We start from the raw sequence: 20,913 nt of genomic DNA on the forward strand, positions 1-20,913 counted from the left end.
AAGGCGCATTTGGAAAAATCTCTGATAGTGTCTCTTGAATATTGGTCAGATCTGAAAAACAAAACCCACAGATCACTCTCAGTGCCAGCAGGTTAGGTGACACTCGAGTATTTGCTCAAAGGTCCACAATACAGAACAGTTGTCAGAAGGAAGCCACCTCTGTCATTTGAAGTATGTGAAACAAAACTTTGATAAGCTCTTTGGAGCAAAGTGCCTTGTGTAGATGAAATGAAAATTGAACTGTCCAGTCAAAACCAAAGAACATACATTTGGAGAAAGTTAAGCAATGGAGAGTTAGGCTTTTGGAGAAAACAAAACACCCTGCCAAGTCCTAAGTACAGGGGAAAATCTATTATGCTTTTGGTTTGTTTGGAAGTCAATGAAACAGGAAGTATTGTGTAGAATAGGAAATATTGTGATGGAAGGAAGAATGAATTTAACTAGATATCAACAAAACCCAATGTCAGTCAAGAAACTGAAACTGAAGAGAGGCTGGATACTTCAGTAATATGACAGCCTAAAACATACCTCAATGTCAACCATGAAGCACTAACAGGAAAGAAAGATGAAGGCCTTGGAATGGCTGTCACAGTCCACAGACTTCAATAGTTTACAAAAAAATCTTTGAGGAGATCAGAAAAACATATATTGCATACAAGGATACCTATGGATGAAAAGAGAATGCAAAAAACAAAAGCAAGAACAAAGACAAGGATACAATAATTATTGTTATTATTTAGATCGACATTAGGTGCCTGCATGGACTACTCAAATTTCTGTACTATAAGATATTAGGACAAGCTTCAATTATTACTTACATACCTGTTTAAACTGCTATTACTTATATGCGTGTAGTAATGGTCATTTTAAATGTGGCCCTACATGTCTGTGTGTCATTGAGAGATGTATACTTGATTATAATTCCGTTTACTGCAAATCTCACTGTGCTCTGACACCAAACTGAAACAGATGTAATTTCCAACCAATGACTGTTTTGGGGTGTTTTAAATGCAGGGCATGTCCTGCAAAGTATCATTTAAAGAGTGTTGAGTAGCTATGAAACCTAATGGTCTTATTGGTCTATATGGTTTATATTTGTGGTTTAAAAGTATTTACACAGGAACTTATGACTGATAGTGACTGGAGTATATGTATATATTTTAGTGAACTTACGTCAAGTAAGATTAACCATGTGTTTTACTCTCAGCAAATATTTTCCCCTGAAAGGAGAGAATTATTTGTCAGACCCTTACAATTACAACTCACGAATTGGCTCCTTTCAGAATTTTCATGGCATAATTGTTCACTGATGCTGAAAATTAAACAGTGCTAGCTAATCCAATTTCTTATTTTGTTATTGTTTTGTATTAACTATTTCCTCTGAGACTGTAAACTGAGGTGTCCTACCTCATGAGATTTAGTCTGTAGTGAATTGTAAAAGCGTGTGCGCGCGTGTGTTTGTGTGTGTGTGTGTGTATGTGTGTGTGTGTGTTTGCACATATGTATATTTTTCTACATCTCCTGGTTTTCTCAAGGGACATAAATTCACTGTAATTAGAGCAGAACTCCTGCAGATATTTCATCACCTCAGACACTAGTACGATTTAGTACAGGCAAACTGCAACACATGTGGTTTAAGGTGAATCATTTTTCAGTTCTCTCTCTCTCTCTCTCTCTCTCTCTCTTCCTCTGTGTCTTTGTTTTCCTACGATGATTGATCTAACAGCATTCCCTGTGGTAAGGCAGAGAGATGGAACATGAATGAGTGCAGGGGGATGAGTGTAGTGAAGCCTCTTTCGTAAATAAGTAAATGGCACAAACCCCTGTAAGGCTGAAACAGTGGAGTAGTGAGAGCATCAGTATGAGAACCTTCTCCACATGGTTATTTATAGAAAGAGCTCCCTGCTGCCTACAGTCCTTCACAATCATTATCAGTTTCCTCTGGCCTCTGACTTTGAATTGCTACTGAGAGCTTCTGGGCTTTATGGTTCTATAATGGAGGATTCTCTGTTATCGTTTCTGGGGCCGTTTGAGAGGCAGGCTTGAATGGACAATGAAACCTGAGTTGAAAAACCCTGGTAAAGATCTTCACTGAAGTTTTTGAGGATGACCTTGACTATCACACACTGCAGCTAGACTATACCAGACTTTGACTACCACTCCTCTGCTACTCATTCTACTCTTTCAGCAGCAGAAGCAGCTATTCCCCTCTTTCCATCTCTGTCTGTCTCTGTCTCTGTCTCCCGTCTCTCTCTCTCTCCCTCTCTGTCTCTTTCTCTCTCTCCCTCTCTGTTTCTCTCTCTCTCTCTCTCTCTCTCTCTCTCTCTCTCTCTCTCTCTCTCTCTCTCTTTCCCTCTTTCTCTCTCTCTCTCTCTCTCTCTCTCTCTCATTCAATAGATCTGTCAGTCAGCTGAGGCTGACTGTGTGAGGTTACAGGGAGCTCGATCAATACCACCCAGGCTAATTACACATGGGTAATTCGACTCAGGCTCAGCGAGTGAAGCACAGGCACTCTGATTGTTCCTATTCTGATTCTGTTTCATCTGCTGTCTGATCACACTTTTCTAGCCGCTAATAACGTTCTCATGAACAGGATTTACGGCAAGAAACTGAATGTCAGAGATAATCAAAGGTATTCATTTAGAGAGATTGCAAGTAATTCTATCGTAATGAAGTGCATATAGCAGGTGGTGGGGAGCAGAAATCGGAAACTAAAGTAACACTGCTGAACTGACTAAAGCTTGACAGCACACTCCTTGTACATGCTTAAAACAATTATTTGTTCCAACTCTAAGATGATTCTGAGATTTTTAATGGACCAAATGATTATTCTCAATCTTAATACTATGTTTCTGCAATATGTATAATATGCTATGTGTATGTGTATTAATATCAAACCTGGAATTTCCAAAATGTCTTCTGCCTTTAACTGTTGTTCTCATGGTTAAACAGCCTCAAATCTAATTAAATCAAACTTTAATCGCAAAAACAGGATTTGAGACTCAACAGTTGATTTGAGATCATTCAAAGAAGAACAGATTTCCATTTACATGTGCTTTTCTCTCCATGGCTGTATATCTGAGATGCAATCACATGCCTAAATTAGCTTTGTCGTCGCTTTCACACCGTAAATGATTTCACGCTCAGCATAGCCCACTCCCCATTTCTGAACTGCTTCTATGCCACAGAACATATCTTACTTAAAAGTTGATGATGCTCATTCATTCTGTGGAAATGGCTGGAGTTTTGTTAGAGTGACAGCGTGACTTATGCCAACGGTGTTATCTGAGCCTCCGTGGTGTGTCATTAGATGTAAGAGACAGTGACTTTTGGCAGGTTTGATTATGACCTTCAGCTCTGTTAGAAGGTAAAGATGTTGTTCTGTGGATCTTTGTCACATCTACATTCTGCTCTGGAGTACTGAAATGATTGCTGAAGCATAAGAAACTTTAAAAAGGGGAAAAGTCTGGCTCCCCTTATTAATATCAAGGGGCAATTTGTAAAAATCGGGGTCACTCTTCTGAATTTCTTGACATTTCACTCTTCGAAATGTACCACACATGGTGCTTGGTAGCTTGGTCGTGCTGAGAGTTTTAAAGCTGTTTCTATGTGTAGTGGCTTTCACAGAATTATTGTTGCTGGCTTTGATGATGGTGTGTCTTCCATCTATCTTAACGTCAGGGAAAGGCTAACAAGCCTTGCCTTAAACTTGGGTTTTATCAGCCTCTCCTGTCTGAGCCATGTAAACTCCACACCAGTTACATTCCAGTTTTTTTAGTGGCCACCAGGGAGACATTTTGTTTGGTTTTATTTCGGTTGTAGTGGAATTTTTGTTCTACAGCTGGTACACAAACTTGGTTTCACACAGAAGTAGTCCATTTTTTGTGTGTTTTTGCTCTGCTTGATCACACTGTCCACATCAAACCAAAGTAGGAACAACATTATCATGAGAACAGAGTTGGCAGATTTGAAAACGGGTAAAAACAAGGCAGATTAATAAAACCAGCGGGATCAATATTTTTTGATTTGGCAGAGAATTGTTAGCAAGACAGTTGTATGTTAAAATAGTTATTCTTGCTAAAAAAAAAATAAAAAATTGGAGACATTTTCTGCCCCTTAGCCTGTGATTTCAGTTGCATAATAAGATTACTCAGGGGCAGTTTTGCCCTTTACTCATGAATATATGTGTATTTTGGATAGGCATTTGACATTTGTTCTGATCTGAATTGAAGGGATGTACTACACAGGACTCATTTTGGACTCTGTGCAATCTTGGCAGACACCTGTATGTCCATGCCACAAACCGACGTACATTTAGTTATAATGTAGTTGTATGGCTCAAAGCTGTGTAAGAGAACAACCAACACACTTAATCACCACAACTCAGTTCTCTCCTCATGGCAGCTAGAGTTAACTGTCTCTTAAGCCAGTTTTAGGCAGGTTTATTGTTGTTAAAGAAAAGTAAAACTGTATGATATTTCTGTAGTATAGCATGGTATAGAAGATGAAGTGTAGCAGTATGATCTATGATGACTTGATTGTCTTGCTAGGTGAGAATTCTCTTTAAATAATGACTCGAACTAAGGCGAAGAGCCATTGCAGTAGTCCACCTGTAAGGACACTGACAGTCACACATTGTGTTTAAGGAAGTACAGACCACAGAAACAAACAAACACAAGGCAGACAAATGTTAACAGTAGTGGTTAATCTCTCCAGTTATTACAGCAGTTTTAACACAAAAGGAACATAGCTTACTCAAGCAGAATCTGAAACAGTTACAAAAAAAAGAAGTAAACAAATGCATGCACATGTATATCTATAGCACAAATACAGTTCACACACAAACTGGCACGTGCATTTTCGGAACATATATTCAAATATGAATTAAGGAAGGGGAAAGCTGTAAGTGAGATAATACAGTTGGAGTATACAGTGCTCTCTATACTTTAACAAACTGATATCAAGTTAAGACATGCTATGCTTTTATTGCTGCTGTTAAGCAGTTACTGCATTATTTCCCTGCTGTCGTTAGCAGGCAATGTGGTATCTCCAAGGGTAGTATGTGTGACTTTAGCTTTCTCCCATACAGACAGGACAGCAGAGATGGTGGGAGCAGGAGATCCCAGTGGAGGGAACCATCCAGAAAGGAGAGCTTATCACTTACAATCTGACAGAGCTGATCAGGCCTGAAGCATATGAGGTGCGACTGACACCCATCACTCGTTTTGGGGAAGGAGACTCCACAATCAGAATGGTCACCTATAGTGGTAAGTGTGAGAGAACTGCACACAAACACATGCGTGCACACACCCACACAAACACACACACACACATGCTTGCTTGTGCACGCACATATAAACACCAAGGTTCTAAACATCAAGAGAACCAAGGTTACAGATATCAAGAGAGACAGATCTATAAACAAACGGTGAAGGAAGTGTGTACACATGCAGGAATGCCTCACATGAAGGACCATAGAAGGGAGAATACAACGTTCACTGGCATTTTGACGTGAAACACCACCACCTTTTTCAGAATACTCTGACAATGTGTGAAAAGGCTAAAGAGCAGAGACATGAGACTGGTCAAATCTATTGACTTGAAAATGCGATGGAAAATGTCATAAATACTGAGAAGTCTGCCTGCTCTTTCTGTCAAAGATTTTTTTTTTTTTGTGCACTAAAATAATTTGCGAGGTGAGGTCAGATACCTCTGTTGCACAAGGGGCCTCAGAGTTTCCTCAGCCAAGAAATAGCTCCCAGACTGGTCTTTCTCCTGTCTGCAAGATTTTTGTCTTAGGTATTTTTAAGTTATGTTCCTTACATTTAGCATTTTCATAAGCACTATGATCTGACAAACTGTCTGCAGTCAGTTTTGTTTATTTCAACCACTCAGCTTACCCGTCACTAACATTTGGTTTGGACACCCTTGATTTACAGATACCATGGGGGATTACACAACAGGCTGGTTAAGGAAAAGGTCGTGAATTAATGACCCCTTAACAATATCTGTAGTGTAACACCATGTGCATTTAATGTTGCATTACAAATTAAAAAATTTCACATAAATCTCAGTCATTACAACAAACATATTATTGAACTCAAGGCAGCTGGTCCATATGTTTAGAGGTTACTGTATTTGGTGTGTTTAGATACTGGCCAGGGAGGATTCTGTATGTAATATCAAAACATTTAAACCTATACCTCTCTGATAAGAGTAGTATTCTCTCAGCATTAATATTTAGCATTAGAGAAACTGAGAGTACTAGATTTGTGTTGGTGTTTTTTGTTTGTTTGTTTTTCATTTTTTTGTCTAATTGTTTTCTGTGTATGTCGGTGGTTGAGAATTGTTTCATGCTTCCTAAGCCCAGAGACGTACCACAGGGAATAACCCAGCTTTATTGCGGCTCATCAGAATCAGATGCGCAGCTCAGGGAAAAAAAATGCCAACAGCCTGTAAGTGGGAAAGTGCTAATGCCTAATTACCATTCCCGGCTTACTCACACATAACTCAGATGCATTACGAACTTGCCATTTTAGTTCCCAGTCCCTGATGCAGTTCAAAACATAACGTAGGAATGGGGAAAAAAGTAGGTCAAAACAATTAGAGGTCAAAATACTTAATCAAGCTCAGATCAGGTCAGTAAATAAACCAATGAATGTATTGTACAAGCTGTGAATCAGGAAAAAATATGCTTTGCTATGTTCATTTTAACCTTTTCAGTGTGAGTGTTTGTATATGTATCTAATCAGACATTCATCCTTTCACTGGTTCGGTAGATTAAAAAGTTTCAAAATAACCAGAGTCACATGACACATGACCTGCCCAAATCTAGAACAGGCCTCCATGCAGGACTTCGTTAGTATAGTTCTCAACAGGATCTAATTAGAACGGGTTTATCTGGTGCCTGCCTTTTCTTATTTTGGGGCGTTACATGTGTTGGCTTAATTAAAACTAAAACCCAAGCTAAAGTTTCTCACTCTCACACATACACTCACATACACACACACACACACACACACACACACACACACACACACACGCACACACGTACACACACAGATCACAGAGACAGAAAACTATGAATTTGTTTACCCTCCATATTGTTCCACAGGGAGAGATAAGTAATGTTTGATAAGACTGAATGGAAAGTCCTGAAGAGTTCATGTATGGACTCTTGGTCCCCTTGGGGAAAATAAACGAGTAAATAAACAAATAAATACATACATACATACATACATACTGGAAGTAGTATTAGACTTTGCTATAGGTGTTTATTTGTACACACTGATTAGTTTGTATAAACTAAACAATTTCGGCAAACAATTATGGTCAGAAAGAGACATGCTTCTGTGACCATCTTAATTCCAACAGAGACCATGAAATTACAAAAACAGCACAGTTTGTTAAGGAGATTCCTCTTCAGTGTATAGCAGTAATGAATACTTACCATAAGAGTATTGTGTTGACAAAGGCAACTACAAAGGGTGGGCTCCTGTTTTTGACACCTGTGATTGGACTGTGGAGGTGGAGAATGCTCCTTTGCAATTCTATCAGTTCAACACAAACATTTCCTCATCGTGAACATACTCAGAGGCTGAGGTATATCCACAGTGACAGACAGACTCCAGTCTTACACAGCTCCTCTCTCCCACATGCACAGATGAGCTGATGCAGGAGATAAGAGAAGTTGGGCTTTTCTTCTTTTGTGCTGTTTTTCTGAGGGCAGATATGAGTGTGAACTCACTAAACACAGAGAAGCAGTGCTTGTTTTTGGACCCTGAGACTTCAGTTTGGTGTTTGTATAATGCCATATGACTCTATGATAACATTTGTCCAGTGTTAGGTTTTTTTGTAATGTAAAATTTTTTATTTTAGCATGAGCTTATTATTGCTTTTTTTTTTTAAGTCTGAAGATTATCTCAGGTGTTAGCCTCATTGTTTCTTTCATAAGCATGTGAATGTATTTTATTAGCATGCTTATGTATTTTATTAGCATGTTTACTTATTTTGTGCTGGCATTGTGGCGCTTATCATGATAAGGGCTGTATGTTTATTCATTGGTTTTCAGGTTATGATGTGTATTTATCCCATTGTCTTCTAGCAGATCTATCCAATTAATAATTCAAATTAGCTAGAATCCAAAACCAGGCCTTGTTCGTAGGTCAGAATTTTGTGGTTTTCGCCATCAGTTTTTCTTTTCAGTATTGACTCAGACAGATTTTTATAGTTTAATCATAACTTGTAGCATGCTGAAAGGTAGGTATCAACATTGTGTGGCCTGAAAGATGTTTATGATGCTCTAAAGTAGAGTGATATATATGTTAAAACATACCAACACTGTTATACTGTACATATGAGCAGTCATGGGATGCCTCTTGCCCAATCAAATTACTTGACCAGAGCTAACTGTTGTACTGTTTGAATTTGACTGTGATTGTCTCTGGACTCGTGGGCTGCCAATTGAATGGGACCGTCTTATAACTATGAATACTACTGAATGTCACAAACATTTGAATGGGTTTTTTTAATGTTAACAAACACAGACACAAACACTGATCTGAATGGATATGGAAATAAAAACCTAGTTACTGCGTATCAGTTTGCCCCTATCAAGGTCAATTAGGCCGAGACATTTGCATATTTTCTGCATATTTGCTACCTTGCATTTTCTAAAATCTCATGAAGGACAGATGCATTTTTGGACAGTTTTCAGCACGCAGGTCAATTCAAAGTTTATACTGAACCAGATTTAGCACCCTCACCGAGCTGGCTCCTATTAGCTTTGGAGTGTTTTTGAAGGAGCAGTAGGTTCTCCCATTGGAAAGTTAATTTGTATATTGATTGAGTTTTTTTTCTTCCCAAAGTTCATGTGCTCTTTACTGATGAGCAGACCAGCCAGACGCCAGTCCAAGACCCTTCTCAGGCTCTGGCCTTTAGGAAGACTAGTTTCATCTCTTCTTTTTCATACTTATCTCTTTCTGTTCCCCACACAAAAGGTATTAAAAAATAATCCTGAGATAACAATCTACCCTTTGCTGCAGAGCAGAAATCAGTTGTACTATCATCGTCTCAATTTTCTGTCTGAAACATATCCTGGTCTCCCTGTTGTTCAGTGTAAGTATTATCACCTGACCTGAACCCTCAGATCAAGGGTCTGTTCAGTCATAAATGTCATAGGTTTACTGACAATTAGGCTTAAGCCATGATTTGTTAAAACTAGGTAGAAGAGCTGTGAGTTACCCTTCAAAACAAAAGACCATATCGACTAACAGCTTCATTGTCTACAATATACCACACAAGACATTATTTTAGTTGAAGCTGTAGTTTCTATCATGTCACAGAGGAGTGAAAGCTTAATTTATTTAAATAATACGACAGTAAACTGTGTTAAGCAATATGTAAGCGGAATGCCTCTGACTATACAACTGACAAAATACAACATCCAAGAATAGTTGTCAGACTCTAACTCTAACTAGGCTCATCAATAATTCTTCAGTTCCACGGAGTGTTGAGTTATGCATATGAGGAACCACAAACCCCAGGTGAAATTAAAATACAGATGTTACAGACAAATGATTCTCTTTACAACATGATGCAGAAATCTTACAAGTTTACAAACTTGTGGTGTGCAGCACAAATCTGTCCTTGGGGTTTACACCACTAAGTAAGATTTTCCATTTAACTGGATAACATTAAATCAAAAGTCAGGATTTTCCAAAAGAGGAAGAGGTAGGAGCACTGGGCCTTATACACTAATAGTGTCTTTAAATGAAGATGAAATTCATGTACATATATTTTCTGCGTACCTAAGTACATCCAATGATGAACACTAGTTCTTCTTAAACCAGACTGTATGCAAATTCATTTAAATTAATGAAAGTAAATTCCCCAACTATCTCAAAGTGAGTTTAGTATCATGTGTAATCAATTAAACGTTTTAAAAAGCCACAGATGAGAAAACAACAAATAGTAAAACACCACAGGAAAATTAACTGTGGAAAGAGACCAAGGAAAATTAGTAATTAATTGTTACCCAAAAAATGGAAATTGTGACTTTGCTGAGTCATTGCCAAAGTGAATAGACGAAAGAACACAATTTTTAAAAGTATTAAATGTGATGGGGATTGCCTAGGAAGAAAAAATACACTGGCACAAAATTACTGATGCCATCAAAGGAAAGATGCAGGTTGGCTGATTTAAAAAGAAATGGTTTTGTTTGAGGGATGAAGCAAAAATATGCATAACTATGAATAAACCCAGCATGGCAGGTGGAGGAGCTGGGCTCCAAAATGATCTGATACAGATTAGCACATCGGAGGACTCGCCGGAGAGAGAGCATTTGCATTCTTTCAAAAGAAATTCCAAATGAATCTCAAAATAAATAACCTTCATTTTTCAAACACTTTAAATAATTTTAGAGCATGTGTATGTGTGTGTGCACGCGCGTGCACGTGTGTGTTTGTGTGTGTACCAGAACAGAAAAATGCTGTTGCTTCAGTACGCATTCATTCAAATTTCAGACCTGTAATCTATTCATTTAGACTGGAACACAAAATACTCTCATTCAGACAATGGGCGAATTTTTTCCAGATGAAACACTTAGTGATGTCATCTGTGATTTCCCCAAATCGATTTGTCTTTCAGTTCAGGAGAGAATAGAGAGCTAAAACAAAAATCAAACCGTGGTAAGAAGAGCAGATCTCATTTTCCAATGTGAATATCTATCTCTGTGAGAGCACCTTAAGGAGTACAGTGAGAAGCAGCATGTGTGTAGACTACCATGGGGAAAGACTGGTCTATAATTTCATTATGGAGCACCGTTTTCCCTCATTTTATAGCAATCCAGCTCATGCTGTCTGTTTATGTTGATGTACAATGAATGTTCATGAATGGTACTCATACAGCTGAGGGGAGTGGTTAAATCTTACATTTCAAGCTAGGGTTGTCATTTTTTGTTCGGCTGGTTGTTTATTTGTTTGTTTTTCTATTTTTATTGGCCACACGTACAGGATTATGATCTATACCTAGGTTGCCATGGAGATACTCAACAGAGCCAGATCTTTTTACTGTGTTTGTGTGGCCACTCGTTCCCACAAACTACTGAAATGAGACTACAAACTGACATCAGCCACTGAACCAACAAAATAAAGGTTTCGTGTCTGAAGAGACCAGTCAGTTTTTGAAACTACTCAATCGACCAAGGATAGCCCTGTTCAGTGATCAGTACCCCTCTCTAAATGACACAGGAGCAGGGACAGATATACCTGAAGCCTCCTCTTTTTCAGTTGCTTAGCAGCTTTTTCAGCTGTTCACATCAGCATGAATTTTTTATCAGCGACAAGAGTGATTTTTTTTTTCTTGACAATATTTTCTTACCCCCAGGCTAAACCACACTGCCTCTAGCTGTATTCACCTCATTCTCCGGACTCAAATATATTTGTTTCATGTTTTATTCCTCAGAATCTTAGCCCCCTGTTTTTTAAGTGTTTAACAATATTACGATAGCTAGATGGATTTCATTCTTACTGAAAAGAAGTACTCTTTCATTTTCTGTTCTTCATATGATTGAGATAAATCATCGGTAGACAATTTTAAAAGTCTAAATATCATGTGAAATGTAAATATACTCTTAGTTTTGCACGTATTTCTAAAGTAGTTGCAACAAATTTGAAAAAAAAATGTAAATTTTATCATTTTACACATGTAATTAATGTTGCAGGTCTCAGACAGTCTGTATCTAGACCATCTTCTTATGGATGCATGAGCAACAGTTCAGTAGTTCTGAAAATCTTAGCGACTTCCACGCCTATAGCGTGACACTCAGGTACACTTTAATGGGTCTCTGGTGACATTATTCATTAGGTATTTAAAATATTAATCCTCTGATAAAACCTACATTCTTGTCCTCCCATGACCTGGTCCTGAACACGTGTTTTAGAAACTTACAGTTTAAATATTCAAGACAGAGAAAAAGTTACAGAGTACTGTACATACCCGGTTCACTCATTACTGCTGATGATACACCAGTTGTCAGCACCCAAGCAAGAATGGTCTTCTTCTCTTTCTTTGACACTCGCTCCTTTATTGTCTCATTATACATTTATCATTTTTACAGTTTTTCAAAAATTTCTCTTTTTCTTTTGCATACTCATTGTTATTTGTTTGTGGTTTGTACATTTTTGCAACTTTAACCGGTTTTATATGCATAGTCACGTTTTGCCAACAGATGAAGCAACTTAAATGACCTCAGGTGTGGTATTTTTATTATAAATTTTATAGTTTTTTTTAATAATGCAAAGGGTATTCAAAGTATCTGTTTAGGCTGCTAAAGACACAGTGGATACATGACTGTGGTGGCTATTGTCTCAGCACTAAGAGGTGCAGTGAAAAGTCTGGTGGCTCAGTGTTAATTAGTGAGCAATACAAGAGCTCTCCCAAAACCTATAGCATCACTACTAAAGCTGCTCTGGAGCTTATTGTGTGTGCAATGGGGACTTGCCTGTCATATGAACTTTCATCTGTCTCTCTCTCTCTCTCTCTCTCTCTCTCTCCCTCTCTTTCTCCCTCTCTCTCTCTCCCTCTCTTCTCCCCCAGCTCAGTGTTGTTAATGGGCTCAGAATGACTGTTGTGTGTTGTGTGCCTTGGTATTTCTGTCGCACTTTGACCAACAACTGTGCTGTGGCTTTTAAACTATATTCTTTTACACATGCTTGCTTTGTGAAAGCATTTGTCATTAGCTCATTTAATCGAGTAGATGAAAATCAATGTTTTTCCATGAGCCAAAGTGTTTCATAAATCATGCTACAACAACAAAGTTTTGTGGTTAAGCTGATGTAGCGCAGCTATTGCGTCTGACAGGAATCGATCATTAAAAAAAGAACCATGCATCTTCTTGACAGGACAGATTGTATTTACTCGGCAGAAATGAACTGTAGGCTAATTGGCTTATTGAAACAAACAGCATTCTCATAGACTTGACCTTATCACTGTTCTCTGAGGCCAGACCCCTCTGATTTAGTCAAATGAAGGCTGCATATTAAACAGCAGAGCTTATACAGAATGCTAATATCTCTCCCCTAGGAGTCAGCGTTGATGAAAGGTAGCACTTTGTGTCAAGCCTTTCTTTAGATTTGGGCTTGCAGGTTTTCACACTGACCATCTGGTCTTAAAGCCACATGAGCTCTCTGCTCCGAACACAAACTTATATATGACTTTTCAGAGCAGTTTAGAAATGTTAATGTTTTCATAATTGCTTTGACTCATTTTCAATTTTTTTTTTCTGCGTTTCAATGTGCAAAAAAAAAGCAAACAAAAACACTGAACTATTCATATTTAGGCCAAAGCGCATTTTTCATGCAGCCTAAACATGACTGTGTCAAAGAAGATTGAGGCTCATGCAAATGGGTATCACAGCAGCAGGCCATCAGATATTGTCGCTATGGTAATATAATCATTTATAATTTATTACCATAACAAGGAAAAATAAATATATACATATAAATATGCTACCCAGGCCCAGTTCATTATTGAGTAATGGAACTGCTCTGAATAAATATACTGTTGATCATTCTATGTGTTACTTGTGAGTATTTATGTACTCATAGAGAAATGATGTTTGTGCAACACTGCACTCACATGCAGATGGTGATTGGCTGGGACTGTAATAACTACACTGTAATAACTACACTGTACTGAATAAGGTAAACTGAAAATCCGAAATATTTCATTTGTGTTTACTTAACTGTACAAAATAGCTACTCTCACACACACACGCATACATATACACACACACACACACACACACACACACACACACACATATATATATATATATATATATATACACACATACATACATGTAGATAGATAGACACATTTATCCCTCTTCCACAGCAATTATCACAGTTTTGTATTCAATTTATTCAGCATAAACTTTGCTCTTTCAGTAATGTACTCATGTAACAGCCTGTTATTCGAGTTACGTAGGCTTTTTCAGAGCTAAAAGGAATATGTTTGCTGGTGTGTGAGCATGCTAAATGTCAATTTTGTGGCTGACAATATGGTTGTCAGTGTTTATTGTTTGTACTATTAGATTAGAAATTAGATAAAGTTTCGGGAAGCCTGTGTAAACAATGGTGGAAAAGTGGCTGAGAACAGAGACATTATTCTTGACTTATATAACTCAGTCCAATTATGATGACTCATTGCATATCTAGCCATTTTAGCACTTTGATGAAAAGCTGACATGCTATAGATTGTCTGTTGCCCCTTGCATTAGAACAGGGTAAAATCTGAGTGAAAGTTTGTTCAGGTTACATAAAAAAAATTGAATTCACTGATGTGAGTAAGACATGCCTGCACTTCCAAAAAGTGACCTCATATTCTGAATGGTCCTTGAGAGACATTTTGTGTTTGTCTGTTGGCTGATGTAACCTGCTTAATTTAACATTAAAGTGGTGGGGACAAAATTACATTTTCCAAAAAAGAAAAAGAAAAAAAAGGGAAAGGAACATGTCCTTACCAGTTATGTGGGATTTATGTAGCAAACTATTCCCCATGAATAATATATTCCTCCTCTTTTCTTCACAGCTCCCGTCAACCCTCATCTGAGTAAGTAGTACTTCTCATCTCCTCAGAGAGAATGAGTGTGTGTGTGTGTGTGTGTGCGCGCACTACTAGGTGTACCTGTACGTCTGTGTGGGTGTTTGCGTGGGTGCACTGCGTGTATGTGTCTGTGTGTGTGTACATGTTTGTATATATGGTGTGTGTTTGTCTGTTTGGGTGTTTGTGTGTGTATGTATGTGCCTGTGTCTGTGTACATGTCTGTATATATGTCTATGTGTTTATATGTATGGTGTATGTGTGTGCGTGTGTGTGCGTGCGTGCATGTGTGTGTATTTGTACAGCTGTCCTTGTGAGGACCAGTTTGTGTTTTAAACTTTGGGAGGGACAACTTTTTGGGAAAGTGAGGACATTTTGGCTGATCCTCACTTCTTCAAAGGGCTTTTTGAGGGTTAAGATTCGGCTTTAGGGTTCAGGTTAGAATTAGGTTTAGGTTAGGGTTAGGTCAAGGGTTGTGGTTAGGCATTTAGCCATGATGGTTTAGGTTAGGATAAAGGGCTGGGGAATGCATTATGTCAATGAGTGTCCTCACAAAGATAGAAGTACGAGTGTATGTGTGTGTGTGTGTGTGTGTGTGTGTGTGTGTGTGTAGATACGGATGTGGGTATGTTTTGGGATGTATACAGTGGGCCACATATGCTTGTGTTATCTGGGGGCATAGGAGCTAGGAGCATGACCCTACATTTTTTCTTTCATACTACTTAAGCTCCCTTCATTCTTTCTCTCTATAAACCCCCCCCCCCCCCCCCTCATCAAATGGAGGGAAGATTTACCTTGGCCTTTCTGATATCTCTCTGAAGAGGACAGTATTAACTATGCTGCCAGGGTCCAGGCACCCTTTTAAATCCATAGGCCTGCTCGGGGGACAGTTAGGAGGTGGAACTCTGACTGTCTTAACCAAGTAATCAAGACAGAGAAAGAAACTTCACACACAGCTACCTGAGCCCCCCTCCCAAAAAACATCACAGCCTCTCTGAAGGTCACTATACAAAAGTGCTCCAAGCTACGTTTTAATAAAATCTATGAATATTTATCACTCACACTATATTCTGAATTTAAATGTCTGTCCAACAATTCTGTGAGGAGGTGGCAAAGCTTTTAAACAGTTTTCTGCCAGGCTGTTTATTTATTTATTATTTCTTTATTATTTATTTATTTATTTATTTATTCGTCCCCAAACTTATTTGTGACTCTGTTTACTCAAGAGGTCAATTGTGATTACACATGCATCTGTCTCAAATGTGAATGCTGAATACATGATTAAACAGCAAATGTAAAGGCCAGTTAAGGAAATTAAGGGAGTCACGATTAACAAAGATTTTGTCATTTTTTTTCAAATATTATTATCTGAAGGTGTATTATCCATCTATCTATCTATCTATCTATCCATCTATCTATCTATCTATCTATCTAGGATATTAAGGTGGTGAAATACATGTTTCAGGGTCTGTCTGCTGCAACATTCCTATGTGATTTTTGTGTTTAGGGGAATTTCACTGCAGTTTCGAGGAGGATACCATTTGCATGTTCACTCAGGAGAAGAAAGATGATTTTGATTGGACAAGACACAGTGCCGCCACACGTGACACTAAGTACACGCCCAACACTGGACCGAGTGCTGACCGGAGTGAATCCAAACAGGGTAAGTGCTCAGACCAGCAAAGACTCAAGAACACAGAATTAGAAAAGTCAGATTCTCAGTAGTACATGTGATGATTTTAGTGCTTTACCTCTTAAAACTGATCTTCTCACAATAGTGTTTCTAGCCAGTATCTTGGCAGTAAAATTTCATATTAGAGTAGCTTAGATCATATTTGGTATTTTGATGTGTACAATTCTCACCAGTTAAGAGTGATTCAGTCCCGATTGTCCTTTTTGACACAATCAGAAATGCTTTATTGATGAGGAGGTTGCAATTGTAAATTGTTGTGATCCTTTTGTGTGTGGGAATGGAGGAGCAGCCATTGTTGTAAATAATTCATGTGATTTAATCTAACCTCTAATGGTCTGAAACTGTCCAGTATTTCATTACCATCAGCAGCAGCCCACCAGGGGCTGTAATTATCTCATATCAAATTCAACAGGGCCTTGCATTCTATTTGATTTTGGCTTGAGGGGTTTAACTGTCTACCTAAAGTCAGAATGGCATTAGGTCTAAAGCAGCTCAGTAGTCAGAGCAGAGGGAGTGTGGAGAAATATGATTAATGCATCTGCAACATGTTTCAGCTAGAACACTGAGGACCTAGCAGACCGGCCGTAATTCATATTTTACAGAATGCAGCGTGACACCATAAGAGCATTTGTCAACCAGAGCGTTCAGATTTCAGCTTTGATTGTGATCCACGCCGGACACGATTGCCTGTGAAACTGTCTTTCACATCAAAGAAAAAAGTGTTATAGAGGGTTTTTCTGTGTGTTGCAAAAACAGAGTCTTGCAAAATAAATGGATTCTTTTGATGCGCTGTAAAAAGCCATATCCTACAAACACTTGATGGAAATCATTGTCATATTTTTTACTAGCACTTTCAACATTTCCCCCAGAAGTATAATAACAGTATTTTAATCGGTTGTACAAATCAAAGATAGTGCAGATTTCAAAGCATGGTGATCACTGTGAGTATCTGTTTGCTTGAGTTCTCAGTTTCATTGGGCGTTTTGAGTGATGTGACATGTTACTTAGACCACCATGGTATTGAAAACTGATGTTGCAGATCTTGTGTATGCTTCATGCTCATACTACCTGTGTTTTTGTTTGCTAATTGAAATATGTATAATGATTTCTTATGTGTGTTCTTTACTGTGATCAGGTTTCTACATGTACATCGAGACATCCAGACCTCGGCTTGAGGGAGACAAGGCACGTTTGATCAGTCCTACCTTTAACGTGGCTCCCAAAAACCCATATGGCATCACCAATCCCCCTGCCTACTGCTTCAGCTTTTACTACCACATGTACGGGAGGCATATAGGTAAGCCAAAAATTCTTATCACTCACTATTACAAGTAGAGGAGAGTGCAACTTACAGTTAAGCTAGAGAAAGAGTATTGCTCTTGGAGCAATCCACGCCTATTTCCTGACTATCCTTAACGTGCACCTTCCAACATAGAGACATAGCTATATCATTACCATGAAGAGCTGGCAGGGGAGACAGTTTGTCAGTTAGAGACATGTAATAACACTGAATGTGTGCAGCTCTGAGCCAGTGTAGCTGACCTACATCACTGCTGATAAAATCACAATGTCTATTTGCTGTATCGTGTAGAAGACATACAGTAGATAATTTTTTTTTTTTTTTTTGCCAGAGCAAATAATGGCCATGTGTCAAACTGCATAGAGATATCTTGCAAAGCGGGTATCAGAGTCAGTCTGTCTTTTTATTGCTATGGTTGAACTGTTTCTGCACTCTGCAGTCTGATTTCATTCTTTTTTTTTTTTTTTTACTGGAACTGCAGCAATTCTCCAGGTCTCACTGGGGCCATTCCCGATGCTTCCTTCCCCCTGAGATACCCATGTTTAGTTCTTCTGTGAGAGAAGAGATTGAATCTCAGGCAGGCAAAACACCCGAATCCTCCTCTCTGCCACACTGTCTATGGGGAGTCTATGGTGTATCTTAGACCAATTGATGTGTGCGTGGCTTTTCTGCCTTCAGGTGCCAGAGCACTGCTCCTGGCTCTCCCAATCTTACCAGCACCTCCACATGACAGGGGTTATGCACAACCTCCATTAGGCAGGGCTAACACACAACAAAGGCAACCCAGAGAGATGATAGACTTCCCTTTTTAAAAGAACTTTGAGAGGCTTAGAGACAAAAGCTCAGTCCCACTGTGCTTCGTCTGTGTGATATAAATGCAAATGTTTATGGCAGAGCTATTAAGAGGGTTGAAAGCAACACTGAAATGAATCTCTACCCCCTGAGCAAACTGTGTGTAAGTCAGCATTTAGGTGGTGCCCAGAGAGAATTATTTAGGTTAGAGTGTTCTCTGCTTGGAATTCATTGTGGAAAGAAGTCCAGAGGTACAGCTGGTCAGGGAAGGCACAGTGGCAGAGTGTGTGTGTGTGTGTGTGTGTGTGTGTAAGCCTGCCAGAGTGGATATTTGGACAAAGCATCCAGGGGAAGGAGCCCAGATAGAACATGACAGACCACATGCACACACACACACACACACACACACACACGCACGCACACACACACGCATACTGAAGAAGTGCCAGCGTGGTTTGACATTTCCAATTTCAGAGGGAACCAGTCTCCTCCCACCCTGAACAGAAATCACCCTGAACAGAAATCTATCAGTGTTCACTCCAACCATTTCCCTCCTTTTGTGAAAAGAATTCCTATCACCAATACAGCATGCTCTCATCAGCATTCCATAATGAGAGATGCTAAATGAAATAGTTTATGTTTTTGGTTTAAAAGTACCCTTGGCCTGTCTTTCGCAATAAACACATTCACAGAGTCTGAGCTGGAAATGGATGACTGCCTCTGCTGTCTGCAAAGCAAATATAATCATAATCACCAAATGAAGCTATATTTGAGTTCTGTGTGATAACTGTATATTTTAAATTTTTAAAAAAAACAGTATTTGTGTGGAAATAATCAAAACTAATTAATTAAGAATAATTTAAATATCTGTTTCTTTACTCTCTTAAGTGCTTTGTATATTATGTGAAATTCATGCCCAAATAGCTTAAAAGCACGACTCAAGGGGAAAATAAAATCTTGTAAAAGCACTGTCCTGCTCACATGGCCTGGAAATCATTTACAAATAAGGTATTATATGCTTGGTTGTTACAAGTAAAGTGCATGAAATAGAAGGTTACTTTTGTGTTTTTCTTTCCCCAGGGACTCTTAATGCATTTCTGAAGCAGAGAGACCAGGCCTTGGCAGACTTAAGTCCAGTTTGGTCCCTCAGTGGGAACCAAGGAAACCGCTGGAAACAGGCAAAGATCAGTATCCACCCCACCTCATCTTTCCAGGTGAGTGATCCTGCTTGGTAACAACGAGACCACTTGACATGTCTGGCTAATCCATGCTAGGCATTACCTTACTTGGAATGTAGCCAGTCCCAAGTATAAACAGCTGACTGATTTATTGCTAAATTCGTTAATTCGTTTAAGAAGTGCTTACCAATACTTATTGATATTATACAAGGCCCAAACTGATATAAGGAAAACACAAATAGGAACATAAGTAGTGCTTGTCTAGTTAGTTTATTTTTTTTTTATTTATCTTCTCTCCTATAGGTGATATTCGAAGGCATTCGTGGTCCTGGGATTGAGGGAGACATAGCCATTGATGATGTCACCTTGGAGGAGGGGGAGTGTCCAGACCCTCCGTCAAATCGTATGTAAAAAAAAAAAAAAAAAATCAACAAAAAAACATCTCCATGGTTGCTCTGTTGTCTCCATATGAGTGATAGCAACCCCAGCTGTGCTCAAGAGAGCTGTGTAATTGTGCAAGAGAACAAGCAGAGACAGAAAATAGAAGGCAGCATAGGTAATGACCTAGAATTGACAGAGCTATTGACGGGGAAATAAGAATTCTCCTCATCACAGTTTGATCTTGGAGCAAACAGAACATTGACATGTCCCCTCTGGGCTTGGTTTTGTGTTCTTTTTAGTTCCTTTTTTGACTGACAGAAGGAGGGGAATGTTTCAGTGTTTTTAAGGGCTGAAAAAATGGTGAATGTATTTGAGTGTTGAACTGAATTTTGGTTCATTTTAACAAAACATTTTGAAACACTGGTTTAGGGAAAGATACACCGTGTGTAATTTCTGCCTCTCTTTCTCCATCATCAGATATCAGATCTGTGGCTTCACCTAGAGGGACTCATATATGGCCACCAAGTGTCGTCTTGGTCTTAACCCTATTCCAGGGTCAGAGGTGACCTCTCTCTCTAACGGAGGTGAAAAATTCAATCTGTGAACCTGTTCCCTCAATATATAATCACCAAAGAATCATGTTTTCGGATTGCTGAGAGGAACACAACTCTGACTTATACTGGATTGCAAGAAAATAAAACTATAACAAAAAGAAAAAAAAAACTCACAAAAAGTAATAAATATTTGCATTTTTTAAAACTGCTAACTTTATTTTGCTGGATTTTTTCAAGGGGCTATATTAAGAGCCCTTTATTAATGGAAGAGCAGATACAGGAGGGCAAGTTGGCCTCAGCAAACTTTGTGTGGAGAACCGGAGAACTGTCTATAAAGCACAAGGACATCGTTGCCAGCTAACTGTAAAAAAAAAAAAAGGATTATCTGAGACTTGGAGGGAAAAGAACAGG

The 20,913-nt window shown here is 38.7% G+C and overlaps 1 protein-coding gene across 1 annotated transcript in view; it reads left to right on the forward strand.

The window, feature by feature from the left end:
- Positions 1 to 20,514, forward strand: part of LOC115810006 (MAM domain-containing glycosylphosphatidylinositol anchor protein 2) — a 97,584-nt gene extending 77,070 nt beyond the window's left edge. Inside the window, 7 exon segments of the mRNA XM_030771901.1 lie at positions 5,090 to 5,267; positions 14,593 to 14,613; positions 16,112 to 16,267; positions 17,433 to 17,594; positions 19,470 to 19,603; positions 19,871 to 19,970; positions 20,426 to 20,514. Of these exon segments, the coding sequence (XP_030627761.1) occupies positions 5,090 to 5,267; positions 14,593 to 14,613; positions 16,112 to 16,267; positions 17,433 to 17,594; positions 19,470 to 19,603; positions 19,871 to 19,970; positions 20,426 to 20,514 (840 nt within the window).
- Positions 20,515 to 20,913: the final 399 nt, after the last annotated feature.

This window comes from Chanos chanos, chromosome 4 (assembly GCF_902362185.1).
Source record: "Chanos chanos chromosome 4, fChaCha1.1, whole genome shotgun sequence".
Lineage (NCBI taxonomy): Eukaryota > Metazoa > Chordata > Actinopteri > Gonorynchiformes > Chanidae > Chanos > Chanos chanos.